Genomic DNA, 26,490 nt, shown 5'->3' on the forward strand with positions numbered 1-26,490 from the left:
ACAACTAATTGTATTCCCCAGGACGTAAGCGACCAAGTCGAGTCATCTCCCGCCAATGACTCGCACCCTCTAGAAGTGGGGGCGCCACTAGTGGTGCGCGGTGATTGGCGCGCGCGGGTGTGCGCGAGGGTCGCGGCTGACCTGCGCGCAAGACGGACCTACAGGGGGAATAGTGTCAGCCATCTGCTGAGGGCTATACGGAATAAGGTGAGTGGTTGTTGATTGTGTAGTTTTACAGGATAGATGATAACGTGAGGCGGGTCTCTGACGGGCAACTTTGCAACGGGTAATATAAATGGTAATTCCCATTTTTAGAAACTTTCACGAACTTTCAGAATCTTTATCGACACTTTTCTTAGACGTTTACGAAAATACGGGATGTTTGAGAGTTCAAAGGAATAAGTCTTGCGACTTAAACTTTAATCAAAATCCATTCCATCACTTTTTGCATCACCCGAAGTTATTAAACTGGAAGCCGGTTATGAGTAAGTAGGTGGATGATAGGTGTGTGATGGATCAGTATCGCGTGGCCAATTCGCATTGAGGCGAAAAAAAAATACACCGTGTTTTCAAAGACAATAAAACGCAAAATCATCGATCAAAATCTATTTCATCACATATCACATCACAACAAGTTATTAAACTGCAAGCCGGTAATCAGATAATTAGAGAGCATAGTGAAGGCGCTGGGAAGTAGCGCGTGGCCCACTCGCACCGAGCCGAACAGCGTGATCGACACCCGGTGTGTGGACGTCGCCGACGCTATTTGACGTAGCGTCGCGAAATTCTCGTTCTCTGGAATAAAATATGGTTTTACAATGGTACCGTGTCATATAAGTTCAGGTTGATATACTAAAACAACCTAACCTAAACCGAGATTAAGTGACGTATCGTTCTATCGGCCGGATAATCGACTGCTGCTGAACCGTTCGGAATCTGTCAATTTAGTATCTGAGATTAAGAAACAGACTTTAAGTACAAATAATCATCAATACTTTAACAGCATGTAGCCGGAAGTCTAGTATTTTTTGTAAGTTATAAAGGTATTTTATAGTCGGAAACAATATCACTGGTCGGAAGGAATATTTCAAGAGTTTACAGTGACATTTCTGGAATGAACTAATCTATGTATCTGGGTGTTCGTTAAAATTTGCGGAATAAACTATCTATATACTAGCTAGGTATTACCTGGGCGAGCCCGGCTGAGTAACTGCACCACAGCTCTCACGTTGGTGTCAGCGTTGTTATGTAGCCGCTGCCCCGCCCGGGATATCAACAATAGTGACGTCAGAAACGGGGTCATGAAGAAGATAAAAGCTGCTGTACGCCCCAAGTTTGGACCCTGGAATATTTGCGATCGTATACAGGGTTGAAAGATAAAATAGGTTCTGAAGGGAAACTTATATTCAGAGATTTCTAGTATGGGTTTTGCAATTTACGAAAAACTGTCCAAACATTAGATAATGACAGATGTCAAAAGTTTCATGACTCCGCTAGAGGCGCCACTTTGTTTTCGAGAAAACGTAAACTTATAGTTTTCGACAAAATTATCAGTATGTACTGGACGTACCGTACAGGTCACCAAATTTTACTTAAAAAAGACATTCCTTGCAATATACCATTACTGCACATCTGTTTAGAGTAGTTTAGACCATAAGAAATCTTACATCTCTCACGCTGCCACTGATGATTGCGTACGCCAACAGAACGTTGCAAAATATTGAAGTACACATTGACAGAGCCATCTGAAATTTTAAGAAGATTAGAATTCGTAAGATTATGTGAAATTAGTATTGTAAGTATTGTTCATGCAGTATAAAATTAAGTAGCTGTACAATTTCGAACATAGACAGAAACAAATATGAAATGAAAATATTCACCGGTGTACCGAAAACGTTATTTGTGATTACGCTACTTTCAACTATATTGAAATAGGTTTTATACCAATCTACTAGGGTTGATATTGCGACGTCTCTTTCTTCAATTTTTTCGATGGTAGTAGGATTTTTAGCTTTTCTGTGCAGAATAAAGTTAGGATTTCGATTTTTGAAGCCATTGTCTTTTAAATTTGCTAACTGATGCGAGAGTATTGTGAGAACATTGTAGTACATGAGGTTTTGGAAGAACCATCGGCAGCCGTTTATTGTCATCAAAATGTGCACATGACCATGCAGGTCTGAATATGAGTGCATTAGTACATCAATTGTAATTTTAGTTAGATAAAGTACTGACACTACAACAGATATAGTCACTCTTCTGTGTAAGAACTTCAAATGCCGGTTGTATGTGTCACAATGACCCATTCTCACATGATTCTTGTTTATACTCGACATAAGACAAGCAAATGATTTTGATTTAAAAATTGAGAAAATCATTATACTTATTGATTCGGTTGTAATGACCATTAGATATATTTTTTCGGCATTTTCCATTTTTTTGTATAGTGGATTACTCGATATAAAAGCAATGACATTAAAATAACACAGTACGAATATATTTATTGATGTATATAGCAGCTGCAAGTACTTAGTCGAAGGTGCATTGTTTCTGAAAACACCGAAGAAATATTCTGCAAGTAACACTGACTTTATCGGGGCTAGGTACTTTATATTTCGGTCCAAAGTTTTGTACATACTGCTTCCTCTACAATTTCACGTCTATACATGAAAACAATATACAAAATTAAGGAATTATGTACGGAAAATATAAGCTAGGTCTTTCAATTTGGTGATGTTATCAGTTTTATTTGACATTTCATTACATGAAGTAACAATGATCGATTTCTTTCTGTCAGCGTACGAGTGCACTTAGAATAAATTAGTCTAGAATAAGAATAAGAATAAGAATAATTTATTTGCATCAAAACAGTATACAATATAAGCTTATGTAAGGGTTTTAAAACTAGTTGTTTTATCTTTAGCTTAGCTATTACTCTAGTCACCACACTAGGATTCCCTGTGTCGTGGTGACTAGTCTCTTCCGTGGTTCTAAAAATAAAGAAAAAAAACTGTAATTATGTACACATCATGTGAGAGTATTAAGTACTTATCGGTAATTAATGTATGTACATTAAAAAAAAAAACAGAGTGTTAGTAAGCAGCAAAACAATCAAGCATCAGCACAACTTAGGATTTAGGTATAAGCAGATTTTCGGTTTGATCATAGTTAAGCGTTGATATCCAGTTAGTGATGGTTTTTTTACAAGTGTATTTTGTAGTGTTTATGATGTTAATGTTTTTGTTAAGCACTGTATATAGAAAGGGACCGAGGAATTTAAAAGACCGCTGTCCAAGTTTGGTTTTAGTGAGGGGGACGTTCCATTTCATCAATCTTTGCGATCTTGTGCTAATTGCTACTAAGGATTTGGCATTTTTATGAAATCTAAGTGCAGTGGACATGATAAATATTTGTCTTACACGCAAAACTTTGCATGTTTTGTATAGATCGTCTGTTGGATAACGGTAGGGTTTACGAAAAGCTACTTTTAGAATTGCACGTTGAGCGCGTTCTAAGGATATTAAATTTGTTTTTGTAGTAGAGCCCCTAATAAATATAGGTATTTTATACAGTAACGTATTGTATTGCCCCAATTTAATGTATGCCCTACATGGAAGCGGCCGTAGTCGAACTAGCTTCAGTGATCGTAACTGATCACTGAGGTTCAGCAACACATGGCACGGTCAGCCCAGATCGTTTTCAAGTACTTCTTTTCTGGACGCTATCGTACTTTCGACGGCACGTTAAGCCGTGGGTCCCGATTGCTGTTTTGGAAGCAGACGTTAAGCCTAGTCACTGACTGACTAGTAGTCAGGTGGCTCACTTACCCGAAAACTCTTTCAGCATAAGCTTGCTTGTTACAAATTTATTTTGGAAAACAAAATATATTGTTGAAGTGGTCATTTTTAAGCTCAGAGACAACTTGAACAATTGAAAACAACTCAGAGGTCTAATGTAGGTACTTACTAGCCTTCCAGTCGTTATCTTATCAAACTGTTTATAAAAATCATATTTCTATTTGATATCTGTAGTTTCCTTTACGGCCTTTAATATCCAATAATACGTCTATAACCAGTCGTACATAAAGGCAGCCAACCAGTGTACAAAGTCACAATTTGTTTCGTTCCCTATTATAACTGTAGCGTAGTAGTAAAAGTCAAAATAGGTAATCTAACTAGGTCTTTCTTTATTAACATTACAATATGCTGTTGAACTGCAACCCGTTGATGAGGTACGTGGCGAGGAAGGCGAAGGCCCCGGGCAGCAGCGCGTGGCCCACCCGCACTGAGCCGAACAGAGTGATCGTCACCCTCTGGGTACAGGTCACGTCGGTCAATCGCCGGAGAATGGGGAAATTCGCGTCCGCTGTAGGAGAAAACAAAACGCTATCAGTAGAAAAGTTACAGGAAGCCAATTCTCGTTCACACGTCTTTAAAGTCGAAGCGGGCAATTTCGTATTAGGATCATTACAATTACAGTAATTGGCAAAATTTGTGTTAATCTTAGTAAACAAAACTGTTAAGTTTGACGAGTATGTATTGAATATTACCTGGTTGAGCCCGGTTCAATAACTTCACCAAAGCTCTCCGGTTGCCGTCTGCGTTGTCGTGCACGCGCTGTCCGGCCCTTGATATTAGCAAAATTGGCACTAGGAATGTCATTAGTACACTGAACATGAATACTAAACGACCAGTGTTGATTCCCTGAAATTACCATAATGTTATACAGATAACTATACTGCTCTTTTTTATTCTAAGTAAGTTTTCGATTCTTACCGTTTTAATATTTTCACATATAATGACGTACAAGAAGATAATATTGCACATTAGTGTCAAGCCGATCGATAGTGTCATCTGAAATTGAAGTGTAAAACATAATATTTTAGAAGTCTTTAAATAGTGAACTCTACAAGATCAAAATGTAGAGTAAGAACAATTAAAATATACCAAGATAAAATAAAAAACCAAAGGTCCAATGTACTAGATTATGTATTAATTCTAACTATGATGTAAGAAGTATTACCGGTGTTTCAAAAACATCGTTCGTTTTCTTACTACATTTAACAATATTGAAATAGTGGCGATACCAACTTTTCAGAGTTTTTATTTCAACATCTCGCTCATCTATAGCTAAAGTACATTTCCCCTGTTTGTACATATTTAAAAGCAATATGTCATTTTTCAATCCGAACTCCTTTAGATATTCCAGTTGGTGGGACAAGATTGACAGGACGCTGTAGTACATTAGGTATTGTGTAGTTCCCCGCAATAAGTTGGTAGATAAAACAATTTGTACAATGAATCCTTGATAAGTGAACACTTGCTCAAGACCGGTTATGTATGATATTATATTATAACACAAAATAATGGCTACTAAGAAGGATACAGATCCCACTGTAATTTTATGCAGAAATTTCAGACGTCCGTTGTATCGAAGGCAACGGCTGCTCATTGCCTCATGAGTTTTGTTTAGACTCGACAGTAAAGCGGAAAATGATTTTGATCTTAAACTAGAAAATAATACATAAATTAATGAATTTAGACAAGTAACGCCTAGGTTAACTGTTGCACTCGCGTTGGCGTCAGATTTATTGTACTCGTCTATCGATATGTCATATCTATATACCATATAGGGTACACAACACAGTAATATAATGAAAATCATAGAATAAAGTCTGAAGATTAGGTGGACTTTAGAGTGGTTTAAGTTTCTGTAGACACCGAATGCTTTGTCGATGGCTATCAATGATTTTATTGCGCTCGGAGTATTTATATTTTGTTCGATAGTCTTCTTCATATTTATTTTGATGTTTTTAAGTGTTGTTCGAGTAGTGTTGTTGCTTCAAACTATAGAAATTTATTTTAAAGTAATTTTAGTTGTAATGATTAATTTTGTTGAGTGATATTGATTGACTTATAGCATTTGTTACTTTTAATATAAATTAAATATACGACAACATAGCTCAGGCTGCAGTTGACCTGCTTTCGATGTTTAGGTATTCGGGTTCGGATCCCGCCCAGGGCAAACGTTCATGTAATAAGCAAGTGTGTTTGCTTTGTTTCTGATTATGGTTTATGTATCTATCTATGCATGTTTAACATCTCGCTATCCAACATGGATAGAGATCCCTACAATATTTATTAATATTTGTTTGGTCACAGAAATCTATTCATTAATGGATGAAAAATACGTAATGGTTTGAGCCACTGACTTTACTGAAATCCTTTATTTCGTATATTTAGGGATAAATTACAATAAAAAAATCTGACTAGGTACATACTGGAGTGTAATGCTAAGAGCCAATAAGATCTAAGAAATCTGTTTTATTGGGGCGCTGTCTACATTTGTAATATATTTTAAAATTGAAAGTCAGATAAGATAATATGAGGTGTTTATTTAACATTACAATATGCTGTTGAACTGCAACCCGTTGATGAGGTACGTGGCGAGGAAGGCGAAGGCCCCGGGCAGCAGCGCGTGGTCCACCCGCACGGAGCCGAACAGAGTGATCGTCACCCTCTGGGTACAGGTCACGTCCGTCAATCGACGGAGAATGGGGAAGTTTGCGTCCGCTGTAAGAGTAAACAAAAAACTATCAGTAGAAACGTTACAGGAAGCCAATTCTCGTTCACACACGTCTCTAAAGTCGAAGCGCAATCTCGTATTCGGATCAATACAATTACAGTGATTGGCAAAATTTGTGTTAATCTTAGTAAACAAAACTGTGGAGCGAGCACAGGATTCGATACTATTTTCGAATCTACACGAAGGGTCACTTTTACCAAACGGTAAACGTATTTAAATCAAATTTTAAATACATTTTGTACTAACTGACAGACGTATGACAGGCTACTAAATACGTTTAGCGTTTGGTGAAATTCCAACTAACATATGGAAAAAACAAATGTCACTTTTGGAACTAACTTTGCCTTACATTTTGACAGTGACAGTTGACGATACGCAACGTTAACGGAGGATCGAAACTTGTGCTCACGACTCTGTTAAGTTTGACAGGTTGAGTTGTGATGTATTAAATATTACCTGGTTGAGCCCGGTTCAGTAACTTCACCAAAGCCCTCCGGTTGCCGTCTGCGTTGTCGTGCACGCGCTGTCCGGCCCTTGATATTAGCAAAATTGGCACTAAAAATGTCATTAGTACACTGAACATGAATACTAAACGACCAGTGTTGATTCCCTGAAATTACCATAATGTTATACAGAGAACTACTGCTCTTTTTTATTTTAAGTAAGTTTTCGATTCTTACCGTTTTAATATTTTCACATATAATGACGTACAAGAAGATAATATTGCACATTAGTGTCAAGCCGATCGATAGTGTCATCTGAAATTGAAGTGTAAAACATAATATTTTAGAAGTCAAATTTAAATAGTGAACTCTACAAGATCAAAATGTAGAGTAAGAACAATTAAAATATACCAAGATAAAATAAAAAACCAAAGGTCCAATGTACTAGATTATGTATTAATTCTAACTATGATTACCGGTGTTTCAAAAACATCGTTCGTTTTCTTGCTACATTTAACAATATTCAAATAGTGGCGATACCAACTTTTAAGAGTTTTTACTTCAACATCTCGCTCATCTACAGCTACAGTATATTTCCCCTGTTTGTACATATTTAAAAGCAATATGTCATTTTTCAATCCAAACTCCTTTAGATATTCCAGTTGGTGGGACAAGATTGATAGGACGCTGTAGTACATTAGGTATTGTGTAGTTCCCCGCAATAAGTTGGTAGATAAAACAATTTGTACAATGAATCCTTGGTAAGTGAACACTTGCTCAAGACCAGTTATATATGATATGATATTATAACACAAAATAATGGCTACTAAGAAGGATACAGATCCCACTGTAATTCTATGCAGGAATTTCAGACGTCCGTTGTATCGAAGGCAACGGCTGCTCATTGGCTCATGAGTTTTGTTTAGACTCGACAGTAAAGCGGAAAATGATTTCGATCTTAAACTAGAAAATAATATATAAATTAATGAATTTACACAAGTAACGCCTAGGTTAACTGTTGCACTCGTGTTGGCGTCCGATTTATTGTACTCATCTATCGATATATCATATCTATATACCATATAGGGTACACAACACAGTAATATAATGAAAATCATAGAATAAAGTCTAAAGATTAGGTGGAGTTTAGAATGGTTTAAGTTTCTGTAGACACCGAATGCTTTGTCTATGGCTATCAATGATTTTATTGCGCTCGGAGTATTTATATTTTGTTCGATAGTCTTCTTCATATTTATTTTGATGTTTTTAAGTGTTGTTCGAGTAGTGTTGTTGCTTCAAAGTATAGAAATTTATTTTAAAGTAATTTTAGTTGTAATGATTAATTTTGTTGAGTGATATTGATTGACTTATAGCATTTGTTACTTTTAATATAAATTAAATATACTACAACGTAGCTCAGGCTGCAGTTGACCTGCTTTCGATGTTTAGGTATGCGGGTTCGAATCCCGCCCAGGGCAAACGTTCATGTAATAACTTATTATTAGAGGCAGAATGCTGTGGCAAACGAGTTGAATTTTTATTTGATAATAGTAGTTAGTACAGCAAACAAAAAACAATATCCCGACCTTTTGAAATTTGCAAAAACTTATCTTTCTTCACCTGGAAGTAGCGTTTATAGTGAGAAGTTATTTTCTGAGGATGGTTACAATGAGAAGCGCAATCGTGGGCTACCAAAAAATGCTGAAATGCTCGTTTTTATCCAGCACAACTTACTACTGATTAATTTTAAGTACTAAAATGTTGTGATTTGGAAATAAAAACACGATTTTGAATAAAATACAAGTAATTTTTTACATTATTTACTATTCGGTATTCGGCCCGAATAGTGCGCACTATTCGGCCGAATACCGAATACTGAAAAAACTGGCCGAATAGGCCGAATACCGAATAGTTGCCGAATATTCGTGGCATCTCTAGTAATAAGCAAGTGTGTTTGCTTTGTTTCTGGTTATGGTTTATGTATCTATCTATGCATGTTTAACATCTCGCTATCCAACATGGATAGAGATCCCTACAATATTTATTAATATTTGTTTGGTCACAGAAATCTATTCATTAATGGATGAAAAATACGTAATGGTTTGAGCACTGACTTTATTGAAATCCTTTATTTCGTATATTTAGGTATAAATTACAATAAAAAAATCTGACTAGGTACATACTGGAGTGTAATGCTACTAGCCAATAAGATCTAAGAAATCTCTTTTATTATAATCGGGGCGCTTTCTACATTTGTAATACATTTTACAATTAAAAGTCAGATAAGCTAATGAGGTGTTTATTAACATTACAATATGCTGTTGAACTGCAACCCGTTGATGAGGTACGTGGCGAGGAAGGCGAAGGCCCCGGGCAGCAGCGCGTGGCCCACCCGCACGGAGCCGAACAGAGTGATCGTCACCCTCTGGGTACAGGTCACGTCCGTCAATCGACGGAGAATGGGGAAGTTTGCGTCCGCTGTAAGAGAAAACAAAACGCCATAAGTAGAAACGTTACAGGAAGCCAAATCTCGTTCACACGTCTTTAAAGTCTAAGCGAGCAATCTCATATTCGGATCAATACAATTACAGTGTTAGGCGCAATAGGTGTGAAACTTAGTAAAAATTTAAATAAAAAATTATCAGTTTGACGAGTATGTATTAAATATTACCTGGTTGAGCCCGGTTCAGTAACTTCACCAAAGCTCTCCGGTTGCCGTCTGCGTTGTCGTGCACGCGCTGTCCGGCCCTCGATATTAGAAGAATCGGTACTAGGAATGTCATTAGTACACTGAACATCATTACTAAGCGACCCGTGTTTGCTCCCTGAAATTACCATAATGTTATTATTATACAAAGAACTACGTCTCTTTTTTAGGGTTCCGTAGCCAAAATGGCAAAAACGGAACCCTTATAGTTTCGTCATGTCCGTCTGTCCGTCTGTCCGTCTGTCACAGCCGATTTACTCGGAAACTATAAGTACTACAGTGATGAAATTTGATAGGAATATGTGTTGTATGAACCGCTACAAAAATATGACACTAAATAGTAAAAAAAAGAATTGGGGGTGGGGCCCCCCATACATGTAACTGAGGGATGAAATTTTTTTTTTCGATGTACATACCCGTGTGGGGTATCAATGGAAAGGTCTTTTAAAATGATATAAAGTTTTCTAAAAAACATTTTTCTTAAAGTGAACGGTTTTTGAGATATCAGCTCTCAAAGTCGTAAAAAGTATGTCCCCCCCCTCTATTTTTATAACTACGGGGTATAAAATTCTAAAAAAAATAGAGGTGATGCATGCTAATTAACTCTTTCAACGATTTTTGGTTTGATCAAAGTATCTCTTATAGTTTTTGAGATAGGTTGATTTAACTGTAATTTTGGTTATTATATTTGCTGCTACGGAACCCTTTGTGCGCGAGCCCGACTCGCACTTGGCCGGTTTTTATTCTAAGCAAGTTGTAGATTCTTACCGTTTTAATATTTTCACATACAATGACGTATAACAAAATAATATTGCACATTAGCGTCAAGCCGATCGATAGCGTCATCTGAAATTGAAGTGTAAAACATATTTAGAAGCTCATTTAGAAGTCAAGTTAAAATAGTGAACTCTATAAGTTCAAAATGTAGACAACGAACAATTAAAATGTTAAAGATAAATTAAAAAACCAAATGGCCAAATTACTATTAGTATGTATTAATTCTAACTAAGGCCTGGGTCTCCTATTTACGCTGAGGGGCGCGTCCAGCGTCACGCCGTAGGCCGCGTCACAATGCTCACTATAGAAATGTACTGATGCGGTCTACCTCACACGCCGACGTTGGCGCGTAGATGTAGTGAGCATCGTGACGCGGCCTACGGCGTGACGCTGGACGCGACCTACGGCGCGTAATAGGAGACCCGGGCCTAAGCTGTAAGAAGTACCTTACCGGTGTTCCAAAAACGTCGTTCGTTTTCTTGCTACATTTAACAATATTCACATAGTGGCGATACCAACATTTAAGTGTTTTTATTTCAACATCTCGCTCATCTATAGTTATAGTACATTTCCCCTGTTTGTACATATTTAAAAGCAATATGTCATTTTTCAATCCAAACTCCTTTAGATATTCCAGTTGGTGGGACAAGACTGATAGGACGCTGTAGTACATTAGGTATTGTGTAGTTCCTCGCAATAAGTTGGTAGATAAAACAATTTGTACAATGAATCCTTGATAAGTGAACACTTGCTCAAATTCGGTTTTATATGATATGATAATAAAACACAACATAATGGCTACTAAGAAGGATACAGATCCCACTGTAATTTTATGCAGAAATTTCAGACGTCCGTTGTATCGAAGGCAACGGCTGCTCATTGCCTCGTGAGTTTTGTTTAGACTCGACAGTAAAGCGGAAAATGATTTTGATCTTAAACTAGAAAATAATATATACATTAACGAGATTACACAAGTAACGCCTAAGTTAATTGTTGCACTCGCGTTGGCGTCAGATTTATTGTACTCATCTATCGATATGTCATATCTATATACCATATAGGGTACACAACACAGTAATATAATGAAAATCATAGAATAAAGTCTAAAAAATAGGTTGAATTTAGAATAGTTTAAGTTTCTGTAGACACCTAATACTTTGTCGATGGCTATCAATGATTTTATTGCGCTCGGAGTATTTATATTTTGTTCGACAGTTTTCTTCATATTTGATGTTTTTAAGTGTTGTTCAAGTGGTGGTGTTGCCTCATACTAAAAAACAAATACTTATCGAAATTTATTTTATAGTAATTTCATTTGTAACGATTAATTTTGTTGAGTGACATTGATTGATTTGTAGCATTTGTCATCCTTACTAATATTATAAATGCGAAAGTAACTGTGTCTGTCTGTCTGTCTGTCTGTCTGTTACTCTTTCACGCCAAAACTACTGAACGGATTTGAATGAAATTTGGTATACATATGGTCTAGACCCTGGGAAAGAACATAGGCTACTTTTTATCCCGGAATTCCCACGGGAAAACTTTTTAAGGCGAAGCGAAGCTCGCGGGAACAGCTAGTTTTTAATATAAATTTAATACCGTACGACAACATAGCTCAGGCTGCAGTTAACCTGCTTCCGAAGCTCGTGGATGCGGGTTCGAATCCCGCCCAGGGCAAATATTAATGTAATAACCATTAGCGTTTGCTTTGTTTCGGGTTGAGGTTTATCTACGAGTATCTATCTATGTAGTACCTATGCAATGTCATCCCGCTATCCAATACGGATAGAGATACCTACTATATATATTAATATTTATTCGGTCAAGAAATCTATTCATTTAATAAGTAACTGTAATGTTACGAGTTACGAGCCAATAATATTTAAGAAATCTGTTTTACAATCATAACCGTCGCTTTCTAAGATTGCAATAGGTAAATTATGCAATTAAAAACGGAATAAGCTAGTAAAGTGTTTATTAACACTACAATATGCTGTTGAACTGCAACCCGTTGATGAGGTACGTGGCGAGGAAGGCGAAGGCCCCGGGCAGCAGCGCGTGGCCCACCCGCACGGAGCCGAACAGAGTGATCGTCACCCGGTGTGTCGAGGTGGCAGCCGTCAAACGACGCAGTGTGCTGAAGTTTGCGTCCTCTGTAACATGAAATAGAAAATTAGAATAGGTATACAGATTTTGTGATGTAAGAGCATAATACAAACAACGTGGCAAAGCCATTTAGGTACGTCTGTAAATGCGACCAACAAAAAAAATGGCATGATCTGTTCATTCACATGGAATCTCATCGCTTAAATAAACACACAACAACGAACGAACAGTGAACGCTAGTAGAGCACAAAGCGCATTATTATCTCATGGTACCTTGACTTAACGATAGTGTACCTTGAAGATGTAAGAAGTGTACTTTGAATAAAACGATTTGATTTTGACACGCAAATGTTACCTGGTTGGGCACGGTTCAGTAACTTGACTAGAGCTCTAATGTTATCGTCGGCGTTATTGTGCACGCGTTGTCCGGCGCTCGATATCAGCAGCAGTGGCACAGAGAATGGCATCAGCATACTTAGCATCAATAGTATACGAAGCACGTTTATACCCTGAAATAACAATAATATATGATACAGTGAAGATCATCCATTATCAAATATTAAAACACCCACGTAGGCACCCTGTGCCCTGCAATAACAATATGATAAAATAAAGTTCATCACAAAGACTGAGATCACTGAGACGCTGGAATCATTTCCCACATCACCTTAGAAACCGTAGAACTAAATATGAAGTTTTTATAGAAATAACCTTACCATTTGGACGTTTTCACAAATAATAATGTACAACAAGATGATATCGCACAGTAGTGTCAACCCAATCGACAGAGTCATCTGAAATAGTAGGAAATACATCCATATAAATCTTACTAACTGTACAATAAAAAGCAAATCATATTTTCAAATTAATTAAATAGCAAATAGCACTAATGAAGCATTTCATTCTAACTAATAACATATCATAACGATACTATACCAACCGCTGTTCCAAAAGCGTCGTTAGTTTTTGTACTGCATGTAACTATATTCAAATAGTCGCGGTACCAACTTTTAAGAGTTGTTACTTCAACGTCTTGCTCATCCACTGTAATAGTAGATTTCCTATTTTCGTACGTAAGCAAAAGCAATATCTCATTTTTCATTCCAAAGTCCTTCAGATATTCCAGTTGGTAGGACATAATTGAGAGGATGCTATAGTACATGAGGTGTTGGCTAGTACCCCGCAATAAATTGGCTATTATGATCAATTGTATGATCAATATTTGGTAACTGAACCCTTGCGCACGCATGATATCATCGACAAGTTGTTTAATTACAAAGCAAGACACGATGGCTGCTAAACTGCAGAAACACCCCACTATAATTCTGTGCAGACATTTTAAACGCGCGGTGTATCGTTGACAAAGTCGGCTAATCTTCACATGAGTTTTGTTAAGACTCGACAATAAATCGGCAAATGACTTTGATTTTAAAGTACAAAATGTTATATAAATCGCTGAGTTTATAGAAGTAACCACTATGTTCATTCTTCTAGCATACTGATACAGTGCTATATTATATTTGAAAACAATAAAAGGTACACACGACAGTGAAATTATTAAAATTATTGAATAAAGTCTAAGGATAGGATTCAACTTGGAATATTTTAAGTTTCTGAATACACCAAATATTTTTTCGATAGATAGCAATGTCTTTATTGCTGGGCTGTTCTTAATATTTTGTTCAGCCGTTTTCTTTATATTTGATGGCATAAAGTTACTGTTGATGTTGTAGTGTTTCATGTTAGAAAAATACAAACAAATGTAGAAATACATTTAATATTCATTCCATATGTAACGATGCGGTTAATTTCTTTGAGTGACATTGATTGATAGCATAGGACTTTTTCATATTAAGTAATATGTATTGGTAAATTTATTATTGTTTTCTTTTACAAAAATATACTAGCACCAAGTGAAATTACTAAAGAGTGTGACCAAAAAGTTTAAACTTTAAACTGTAAGTACCTACATTAAATTTTATAAAAACTATGTTAGGATTATTAAATTTAAACACTGACAATTGTATTACAGTTATTTTATTACTTTGGTATCATATTTCTAGTGATTTTTAATCCATATTTATAAGTTATGTTTAAATAAACACACATAAAATTAATCATACTAAAAATAATACTGTACGAATTGACACAAAGAGTTTCTTTCAATACCGTTATGCTTTATCTGAATATGCTACATTGCGCAACAAAAACAAGAACTTAACCATTTATATATTACACAACATAATTACAAAGACAACTTAAACAACATTGTTGAACTGAAGCGCAATGATAAGGTAGGACGTAAAGAAGGCGAGCGAGGTGGGCAGCAGCACGTGTCCCACCCGCAGCGAGCCGAACATGACGACGCGGATGGGCCGCGCCGACGCCACGCCCACCACGCGCCGCATGGCCTTGTAGTGCGCCTCACCTTAGTAACAAAAGAGAGCTTTCTTTACAGGGTGTTAATAAAGGGTATATATTGATAGGTTCTAAAAACGATATTAATTCTAGGGAGTTATAGCAGTTTCAAGGGTGCAATCGACTTTGATAAACATTGCTGAGCACTATACGCATGAGCGCAATCCGTTTTAGAGTATAAAGCAAACCGATTCGAATTCCTGCACACCGCACATGTAGAGCTTCTCCATAGAAACTTTGTTGGTCACGTCACTACATTATTTACCATTTGTTTTTTTAATTCGTAGATCAAAATTTGTTCAGAATGTCTCCCTGAGCCAGTCACTTTTGGCTCACTATACCCTTATTTAACACCCTATACATAGGACTAAAAGCTCCTGACCTGGCTTGGTGCGGTTCAGCAGCTGCGCCAGCGCGCGGCGGAACAGCTCGGCGTTGTTGTGCACGCGCTGGCCGGCGCGCGAGATGAGGCACAGCGCCAGCAGGTTGGGCAGCAGCATCAGCCCGTACAGCATCAGCTGGTCCAGCTTTATACCCTGAGGATGTTGTTATTATAGTCTATATAGAGCTAACAGCTCCATACAAAAGCTGGCCGGCCAGAGATGAGGCATACAGCTAGGAGGTTGGGCAGCAGCATCAGCCCGTACAGCATCAGCTGGTCCAGCTTTATACCCTGAGGATATGTAATACTCTATATAGAGCTAACAGACCCATACAAATGCTGGCCGGCCAGAGATGAGGCACAGCGCCAGCAGGTTGGGCAGCAGCATCAGCCCGTACAGCATCAGCTGGTCCAGCTTTATACCCTGAGGATATGTAATACTCTATATAGAGCTAACAGACCCATACAAATGCTGGCCGGCCAGAGATGAGGCATAGAGCCAGCAGGTTGGGCAGCAGCATCAGCCCGTACAGCATCAGCTGGTCCAGCTTTATACCCTGAGGATAATATATAATACTCTATATAGAGCTAACAGCTCTATACAAAAGCTGGCCGGCCAGAGATGAGGCACAGCGCCAGCAGGTTGGGCAGCAACATCAGCCCGTACAGCATCAGCTGGTCCAGCTTTATACCCTGAGAATGTGTAATACTTTATATAGAGCTAACAGCTCCATAAAAAAGCTGGCCGGCCAGAGATGAGGCATAGAGCTAGGAGGTTGGGCAGCAGCATCAGCCCGTACAGCATCAGCTGGTCTAGCTTTATACCCTGAGAATGTGTAATATCTATATAGAGCTAACAGCTCCATGCAAAAGCTGGCTGTTTTTGAGCAATACACAAACGACAAATAATTTAAGTTATAAAAATGTTATACTAACTCCATGAACGCTTTCCGTGGTAAAAACGTAGACCAAAACGATGTGGTAGAAAACGGTGATCCCAATGGCAACCGTCATCTGAAAAAAAAGTTAAATATGTACCTATGTATAAAATTCATGTAAAAGTGTCTGATGATGGTGAACTTATTTCCCTAGTTCTTGTCTAATTTGTAGATAAGTAGATAAGGAAGCAATGAAGTAGAGAAAGGAATAAGACGGATCAAGTCCCTGAAAGAAAAACAATACATAACAAAAATTACCGGAAAAGAAAATATGATATTGATCAATTCACTACATTCGCAGATGTGAGTGTACGGCGCGAACCATTCGGTACACGATTTTGGCTCAACATCATCACGATGGTATAGCTTAATATACCGATGTGATTCAGTATCATTCGCTCTGCTCCCCAGTAAATTGCTGACGTGAATTTTCGACTCCAGCCGAACAAACTCTAACTGCTCCGCAACAATAGTCAGTATAGTGTAGTACATCATGTATAGACCAGCGCACCGGAGCAAAGAAGACAGTAAAACAATGTTTAAAAAATAGTATACGTAAACATTATTTATATTCAAGTAGCCGAATCGGGTGTTGTAGATATAAATGCTGACGGTAAAGTTGGCGACAGTGAAGAACATCACAAGAATCACGATGACTGAAGTCAGTTTTTCCAACCGGCTCACGTATTCCTTGTGTCGTTTCAGAAATTCGTGAGTTAATTTTAAATATGCGATTAGTTTTGCGAACGCTTTTGATTTAGAGCAACCCCAAATGATGCTCAAAATGGAGCCGAGGGTTGTTAGAAAGCTATGTATACGTGCGGATGCACAGGTGTTGCTGAGTACTTGGAAGGTGGTGTTGCCAGCTACCAGTACGCACACTAGAAAAGCTGCATAGATACATTTTAGGATATTAATATTGCTCCGAGATGTTATATTTCTGAAAATACCCAAAACGTTTTCACAAAATAACAGCAAAGCTAAACCTTTTATCAGTTGCATCGTGTTAAGAAGTGATAGAACGCAAATGCCATGAAATGTGTTAATTGTAAGAATGGACAATCAATTAATTTGTTTGCATTAATGTTACTCATTGCAGTGTATACCTGTTAATGCAACGAATATGGTTGAAATGACACTCGATAAACATTTTATGCAATCAAAATGATTACAAGTAGAAATGGACACGTAGAAAGTTCTATCTCCAATATTACATAGCTATCCAAGGGCTTTCCTCTTATATACAGTCCCTGAGGCGAAGCTTGGCGCCTGAGCGTAGCGAGAGCTACAAATGCCAACCCCCGCCTCGTGGATTTAATAAGACGGTTTAATTGCACTATTTTATCCTAATTATATGTACCATGTTATTCAAATGTGGTATGGAACGATTACAGGCGATAAGTAATTTTATGTCGTATGTACTTTAAAATACTTAAATCGAAATACACTTACTGGAACTGCAAATACTTCGTTAATTTCCCTAGAGCAGTCTTCACAATACTCCACACATTGTGACAAAACTGAGATACGTTTAATATCATTTTCGTTATTATTTAGGTTCATCTCCGAACTTTCGTCCAAACATATATTTTGTGTTGATTTCGATATTAATTCCAATTGAAGTGAGAAAAGTGACAGTATATAAAAATACACTAAATTCTGATATAAATTGCGGAAATCACACGAAAATGTAATAATATCTAGTATGAAATAGTCTATCGGGGGATCAACAGGTAGTGTAATGCTGTCTGATAGGAAGAAAAATGAACAAGTGAATACTATTGATAAAAATATAAATAGTGCGATTAATTTGACGGTTTTATATATGGTTTCTAATCCTTTAATCACATCTGCCACATTGTACATTTTTGTTAAATACAGATGGATTTGATAAAATCGATTAAGCAGGTTTTCAAAGTGTTGCGATGAGGTTACCGCCCAAATCATTGTTAATATGGATGAGGTAAATGTTGTTAACATGTGTAATTTAGAAAATGCCTCAAGATTCCTAATAAAACTATCGATATTGAAGTCAAAAAAGTAATACACCAAACACATCCCTACTATTATTGATATCGGGTATAGTAATTTGAAGTTCCTGTATTTCATTAAAGTATAATTCCTAAAGATCCCCATTGCATTGTCCACTTGCACAAGTATTTTTAAACATTTTGTAAATAGCATATTATTTTTATTTAAATCGTAGTTAGGTATCTTATCCAGGTTACTTACTACTGACTACTTGTCACATTATTATAGGTATATTGTGGATTAATTTTATAGATGGAACCTTAATTGAATTAGAAACACAATGAAACGTACTTGTTTGTTTTATTGATGTACTTAATTCAAATTTAGTGGCGTATAATGATGAAGTCGGGTAGGATTCTTTAATCATTCAAGATGCAACGCATAAAAAATGCATCTAACATAACATTATATATAATATGTATTGAAATGAGATGGGATGAGTAATGTTGTGATAGTATGTACTTTAAAACACTTCAACCGAAAGATACGGACTGTGCCGGACTGAAACAAATTTAATATATTGCAGTACTTACTGGAACTGCAAATACTTCGTTAATTTCCCTCGAACAATCTTCACAATACTCCACACATTGTGACAAAACTGATATACGTTTAATATCATTTTCGTTATCATTTGGGTTTATCTCCGAATTTTCGTCAAACAATATATTTGGTATTGATTTTGATATTAATTCCAGTTGAAGTGAAAAAAGTGACAAAATGTAAATATATACTAAATTCTGATACAAATTTCGCAAATCACACGATAATGAGATTGTTTGCAGTATGAAATAGTCTATCGGGGGATCAGAAGGCAGTACAATGCTGCCTGATAGCCAGCAACCTATATAAGTCAACACCATTGATAATAATATACATAGTATGATTAACTGCATGTGCTTTTGTATTTTGGCTAATCCTTTATCCACATCTGCTACATCGTAAATTTTTATTAAGTGCTGATGGATTTGATAGAATCGATTAAGCAGGTTTTCAAAGTGTGGAGATGTGGCCACGGCCCAAATTATGGTTAAGATGGAGGTGGTAAACGTTGATAAGATATGCATTTTGGAAAATCCCTCCAGGTTCTTAATAATTCCATCTATGTTGAAGTCAAAAAAGCAATACACCAAGCAGATCACTACTATTAGTGTTATTGGGTATAATAATTTGCTTTTCCTGTATTTCATTAGAGTATAATTCCTGAAGACCCCCATTACATTATCCACTTTCACAAGGGTTTTTAAAGATTTTGTAAACAACATATTAGTTTTATTTAAATTGCAGTTATCTTATAGACGTTACTTACTACTGACTACTTGACACATTATACGCGGGTTAATTTTGTTGATTGAACCTTAATTGAATTGGAAAAATAATGAAACGTACTTATTTGTTTTATCGACGTAATTCATATTTAGGGGTGTATAATGATGAAGTTGGCTAGGATTCTTTACTTATTCAATTACAAATATAAAAATACCCATAAAAATAAAAAAGTACCATCAGGGAAACACATGCTTCTTGACTTATTTCAAAACCATATCCCGTGCACAACTTTTCGTGCGAGCTGTGTGCAACAGACAGACGGGCAGGTTTCAAACGGTTCTAAGCTAAAATGTGGAACAGCCCATTCCTCGATAGTACCTTATGTAGATGACAATGAAGTAAAAATTTGTGGCTGTCATGAATAGGCCTATTAGCGTCAATTCACACGTACCACAACCACACCACGTCGCAGCGACAAAATGTGGTCAAGCTGTGGTTACGTGTGAATTGTGTGACAGCGGCTTTTTGCAGTTGCGTTGTGGCAGCGACAAAATGTCGATGTGGTTGCGTTGTCGCTGTCATTGCGATGTGGTAACCACGTCGTCTTGTGCATTTAATAGGGAGAGGAGGTGGCCGCGGTGCCGCCGCCGCGTGGCGGCGTTGCCGTTGCGATGTGGTTGCGTTGTGGTTGCGATGTGGTTGCGATGTGGTCGTATTACACAGGTGGTCGATAACAACGACAAAATGTGGCACGTGTGAATTGGATTATTCATTGTCAATACAAAATATACGCCCGACCACACCGCGTGGTTGTGGTGTGGTTGTGGTTGTGGTGTGGTTGTGGTACGTATGAATTGACCCTTAAATAGTAACACGCTAAAAGTAATTATTATATCAATATACCAGAATGTACCTGTAACGAAAATATGATATTTATAAGACTTGAAGATATTCCGCAGTAGTGTATGCATTCTGCGAGCACCGGTATGTTGTCCTCCAAGAACGACTGAGCCTCGTTCTCCAAAATACGGATCGCGCTCTCCATCTGTATCGACAGGATGCTCAGGCAGCAATAGAACGTTATGTATTCAAACTTTGATTGCAGCTCACTAAACACCACGATGGAATGACTCAATAAAACAGGGATTGTCGAATTGTCAGGGTACATCGTTCTGTTTATAAGCCATACAAAAGATACTATAACAGAGCACATAACGGACAAACACAAAAATAATATTTTGATTATCTTGTCCAAGTTAACCAAATTGTTTTGGTATATTTTACAATTATTCAACAGTCGATGGGTCTCCACAAAGTTTATGTGTAGTTTTTCAAACTGTTTCGATGTAGTTAGAGCTGTGACTACGATCACTATTGAATTACATAATGTGAAGTATATGTAACTGTGTGTATATTTAACTCTAGTATTTTTTACAAGCACATCTATATCGCATTGATACAAAAGCTGTATTGGAATCGGTACTATGATCAAAATGAGCACGTATATTAACTTAAACACACGATCCTTGGTTAATGAGAAATTTCTGTATATAGCCAACGCATTTTCTACTTTTATGATGGTGTTTAACGAATTTGTGAAGAACATTTTTGACGAGAAACGACTGACGACTCACTAAGAACTCTCACATTGTTTTCAATCAAGTTAATGTATGTATCTACTGAGGAAATTGACAAGGAATCGCCTCTTATTTGAACACTTGTATATAATAATTATATTTTTTACATGCGTAGGCCGAATGTTTGTACAACTTTACATAAGTATTAATTGAAGGGTCTGCTATTATGGTTTATTAAATTTCGTATAAAACTATCCAAAGTACCTACGAATACAAACTCTATTCATACATACCGGTAGTGAAAATACAGAGTTGATGAGAAGTGAGCAATCTCCGGTGTACTCCACACACTCCGTAAGAGCGAACAGTCGTTTCAACAAAACCTCCTCACGGCGTGGTGAGGCCTCGGCTTCCTCGAAGGATATCTCCTGCAATGCTCGCTTCATGAACTCCAGTTGCACCGACAACATTGACAAAATACTATTAAACGCTATGAACTCAAAACCTGAGCGCAAGTCACATGTTAAGATAACACCACTCAGTATGTACAGAGACATGGGCACATACATGGGCAAGAGGCTGTAGTTCACATAATGCACTACACTGAGACTCAACAGCAGAAGTAGAAAGCAAGTTACAAAATACGAAATCGCACATTTATTCAGTGCAAGGATGTTGGCGTTGTATTCTTCACCAAATATAGGAAGGAGTCTTAGGTGAACTTTGTGAAAAGAAACTGTGAGTCTTTCAAACTGTTTCGATGTCAACAAAGCCCATACTATAATCAGTACGGAATGTGCGATGGATACGAATAAGTGCTCATCGGAATACTTCTCAATCGCCGTGTCGGCTATTTCTTCAATATCAAAATCATAAAGTACATCAAGGATGGCCATAGCAGCTATCATCATGATGGCATATAAAATTCTCAATATATTGTGTTTCGTATAGTCAAGATTTCTAACAACACCGAATGCATTTTCTATGATCGTTATGATTCTTAACACATTTGTAAATATCATCTTGAACGAATAACATGCGACTTTTTAACCCCGTGTGTTCTTTTCTGTAAAGCTGCACAACATAAATCAATATAACTTATCTAATATGTAGATACATTATAGCAATTAGATTAGAGTGTCGAAAGAATAAGTTTCTAATAAGAAAACATGTTGTACATTATGCTATTAACTTAATTGATTTTTTTTGTTGCACGTGTCATTAAACATGGACATAACAACTCATTTATTAAATAGCTACTTGCTCATTTATTTCATTAGTGTATTAACACCCGTTAATGAAATTAAATGTTATCGAAACGTTTCACTGTGACGTTATTATTTTGAACTGACCCCAAGTAATCCACATGATAACCAATAAAATTGATACCTATGTTTATCTTGATATATCAAAGTATAGGCTAACGATAATCATCATCATCAGCCCGTAATCGTCTACTACTAGACATATGTATCTACCATAGGGCCCTACAACACTGTCCTGGGCCTTCCCCGTCCAGCCACTACCGCCCACATCCAGCCGTCGGTCCAGCGGGCCGGAGGGCTATTGATATGCAATAATTTATCACAGATATCTATCATACCTACCATTCCATTGTAAGTACAAACAGTTATTTCACTGGTTAATCCATGCATTTTCATCCACAGAAACACCACTTCCGGGAGCTGGAAGCGGAGGTGCGTTCGAGTCTCGGCAAGCTGCCCGACGGCTTCGTGACGTACTGGCTGCGGCGCTTCCCGTTGCTGCTGCCCCACGTGTGGCTGCAGATGCAGGCCTTCCGCCACGAGGATATCTTGCACACCTACTACCCGCCCGCCTTCACCGTGCACCGCGACGACGTGCCCGAGCTCAACGCGCAGCCAGACTACACCGATATAGAGGAGAACCAACTCTTCGTGAAAAGCAAAGTGTACGTCGACGAAACAGATGAACCTAGGTATAAGAAAATGGGATCGCCGCGAAGAAATAATGACTGGAGGTCGGAAGACCGTGGTGATGTGGAGTACAGGTATAGAAGTGATGACGTCAGATTAAGAGATAGACAATATTATAAAAGGAAAGAGAAGAAAAGAGATACAGACGTTCCTGTCTGGAGTCTGCCTCCGCAGTGAATTTAGGTTAGGTTATAGGTATGCACAAAGAGATATGAGCACAGATTACGTTTGAAACTAACTGTGGTTTTGAATTTTATTTACATTTAGATAATTTTAGATTTAAGATTGTAATGTATAGATTTGTATTTATTTTGTATTTAAGTATACGAGTACCTATGGAGCGAGTATTTTGCAAATCATTCCACAATGGAATTTTAACGAGAGTTGTTTTGTCATATTAACATGAAAAGGACTAAAGTACAATTTGATTCCTAACGATCATTATTACGTATGCGTATGAGATAAATAAATGATAGATCTCGGGTTTTAAAATTCTCATGACATTTACTATGACGAAAACTACCAACCCATACTGGGTTAATTATTTATCAAACATTTAAAAAACCATGACTGTAAAAAATATTACTTGTACTTACTTTGTGGTCGTTTATTTCGAAATGAGAATGCATGATAATAACTAATGAATTATATTATTTATTGTAATTTATGATTATTGAAATTTTTTATGGTCCTGCAGTGGCCAAAAACAACCATTTTGGTTTTACATTTAAGTAGGTATTTAGGTAATATTTATTAGTTTTTTTTTCTGCTGGTGATATCCCTCGTCGAGTTTATTTCCATGTTTTAGAACCTACCAGGAATCTAGAAGTTAATCTAAAAAAACGCCTTAATCGACCGTTTCTACTGGGTATTGGCATGACGAGGAGGATGGCCACATGGGTAAAAGTGGGTAAAAGGCTTTCTGACGGAAAATATGTATTTTTTTTCAATTGTCAGCTCTAGTTCTGGGTATATACAGGGTGGCCCAAAGAGTGACGTCCAAAGGAAAATGTTTGATTCCTTAGGTCAAGGGGTAGCCAAATCACCCCCATGTATGTCCAGCAATTTTTAGTAGTTTAGGAGTTATGATTTTTTTAACTAATTTTCTACGAAAATCGACCTCAGTGGATCAATTATGTTTTATTATTTTTTTTGGGTAACTTTTTTAAATATTTTTTTTATATTTGTGTCATCCTCTTAAGTTGTTCTTTTAACCATAAAAGTTTCAGCTTCCTAGCTGTAATGTAAGTTAGTTATTTTTATATCGAAAGTTCAAATTATATCATCGAGCTAGACTGCTCTGAATTTTCTACTTGAAATTAAAAATTGAAATAGATATTCTCATGGTCCCTTATTAATTTTAAAAACTCCGCAAGGTTCCAAAATAACATAAAAATAAAAATAAACTATTGCTTAATGGGGTATTATTTGCAGAAAACAGCCTTCAAAGGTACTTGGGCGGAAATTACCTAATTAGTAAATTGTTTCAGAAAGTTGAAAGATTCCTGTTATGTCATTACTAAGGACTAATTCAGTTAGAAAAAGTATCAAATTAAAGAATGTAAATTCTCAGTAAAATGTTTAAGTCTGAGTTGTAAGATTTATGAGATAATAGTTTAGTAGTAGTCTCTTTGGGCCACCCTGTATATTATCGCCTTCAGTTTTTAGTAGGTACTTATGTTCGAAAAAGTTCCGTGCCTAAACAATGATGCCGATTCTGAAAGACACATCATTAAATTTTGTTACAAGTTTCTTGTAAGATTTTTCGTATCACTTTCACTGGCATATTTTTTTGGGTGTCATTTAAACGATCGCCAATTAAATCCGTTTTGAATTTGCAAAATAATAGGGTTGAAAGCAAAACAGTAGATTTGCCAGCAAATTTTTGCCCCCAAACAATTTTAAATCAATTCAACAATTAATCACTTAATATCGCCGGGATTTATGATCAAGTGGCAAGTTAACATTTATGTATATATTTTAATAGGTATGTCCTCATAACTGGATGGTATGTTTAATATTTAAATGAAACAAAAAAAATATTAAATCATCAATATTCTTAATTATAAACAACCTTCTTCTAATAAATACTGGAACCTTAAACCTTAAACTTCTTCTAATCAAAAGCAATATTCTTAAAACCTAAACTTTCACTTATCATCATCATCAGCCAATAATCATCCACTGGTGGAGATAGGCCTCTCCCAAGGAGTGCCACAACACTCGGTCCTCTGCCTTCCTCATCCAACCACTACCGGCTACCCGCCTAAGGTCGTCAGACCAGCGGGCAGGAGGGCGTCCCACGCTGTATTTGCCTGTTCGTGGTCTCCACTCGAGAACTCGTCTACCTACCCCAACGGTCATCGGTTCTTTGGCAGGTATGACCAGCCCACTGCCACTTCAGCTTGCATATTTTGAAAGCTATGTCGGTAACCTTGGTCCTCTGCCGGATAACTTCATATCTGATACGATTCATCAGAGAAACCCCAAGCATAGATCTCTCCATGCACCGTCTTCGCTTCCTCTTATCATATTTTGACCGATAGGCACGTTTTTTTTGCTTCTGGTGCGGGGTTGGCGAGCTAAGCGACCTAAAGTCAATATATTTGCTGGCAAATCTACTATTCTGCAAACAAAGTTTTTATTTATATAATGAAATAAATTTTTTTGGCAATCAATCTATTATTTTAGATTTTTGTATTGATATTATTTGCTAATTCATACCAGAGGACACTTTTTATTTATTTGAGGATAAAAATATTTTGTCGTGGTTGATCTATTAATTTGCTGATACAAGTTGATGACAAAAATAAACTTTGCTGGCAAAAAATATAGAAAAAAAAACAAAAAAAACACGCACTCACGCCTTGTACCAATGTACTCCCTTGCGGGGTAGGCAGAGGTGCATTGCTGCACCCACTTTTCGCCAGAGTGTTATGTTAGTCCCAATGTAGTTAAAAAATATAGTTCCCTATTTTTTTGTTTTGACATCGCTACAATTAAATTTTGTGCCTTCTGAATCGACATCATTATCTACTTACTGTTATTTATTTGGTAGTATGTTGCGTTTTTGTAAGTAAGTAGGTATATCCTTTATTCAATTATATAACGTCACAAAACTTTACTTTCATTAAATACAAGAACTTGCTTATCAAGTTATCATGTAAAATATTTTCTAGGTTTAATTATCTATGAACTTTATACATTCTACAAATAGTAGTTGCATAATTTCGTTGCAAATGTTGACATTAACATTCCATTCCAGTTTAGTTTTTACAAATATATTTTGTGTTTGGTGCTAACAT

The 26,490-nt window shown here is 36.9% G+C and overlaps 2 protein-coding genes across 2 annotated transcripts in view; one reads left to right on the forward strand and one right to left on the reverse strand.

The window, feature by feature from the left end:
• Nucleotides 1-24,213, forward strand: part of LOC105381209 (serine/threonine-protein kinase/endoribonuclease IRE1) — a 41,832-nt gene extending 17,619 nt beyond the window's left edge. Inside the window, exons 13-14 of the mRNA XM_048626736.1 lie at nucleotides 22-207; nucleotides 22,898-24,213. Of these exons, the coding sequence (XP_048482693.1) occupies nucleotides 22-207; nucleotides 22,898-23,362 (651 nt within the window). The 3' untranslated portion in view covers nucleotides 23,363-24,213. The remainder of the gene's footprint in view (nucleotides 1-21; nucleotides 208-22,897) is intronic.
• LOC125489765 lies at nucleotides 9,237-10,558 on the reverse strand. The gene is made up of 3 exons (XM_048626737.1): nucleotides 10,501-10,558; nucleotides 9,697-9,850; nucleotides 9,237-9,503 (listed from the first exon to the last, which is right to left on the reverse strand). Exons 1-3 carry the CDS (start codon nucleotides 10,549-10,551, stop codon nucleotides 9,334-9,336), a joined length of 375 nt encoding a protein of 124 aa, XP_048482694.1. The 5' UTR covers nucleotides 10,552-10,558; the 3' UTR covers nucleotides 9,237-9,333.
• Nucleotides 24,214-26,490: the final 2,277 nt, after the last annotated feature.

Source organism: Plutella xylostella, chromosome 17 (genome assembly GCF_932276165.1).
Source record: "Plutella xylostella chromosome 17, ilPluXylo3.1, whole genome shotgun sequence".
Lineage (NCBI taxonomy): Eukaryota > Metazoa > Arthropoda > Insecta > Lepidoptera > Plutellidae > Plutella > Plutella xylostella.

Bases quoted from the DNA above. Each gene is read 5' to 3' on its own strand.
- LOC125489765 (XM_048626737.1), bottom strand. From the start codon at position 10,551: ATGTGCAATATTATTTTGTTATACGTCATTGTATGTGAAAATATTAAA. The intron at 9,851-10,500 runs GTAAGAATCTAC...TGGTAATTTCAG, and splicing joins TATGTGAAAATATTAAAACG to GGAGCAAACACGGGTCGCTT. The intron at 9,504-9,696 runs GTAATATTTAAT...TTTCTCTTACAG, and splicing joins ACTGAACCGGGCTCAACCAG to CGGACGCAAACTTCCCCATT.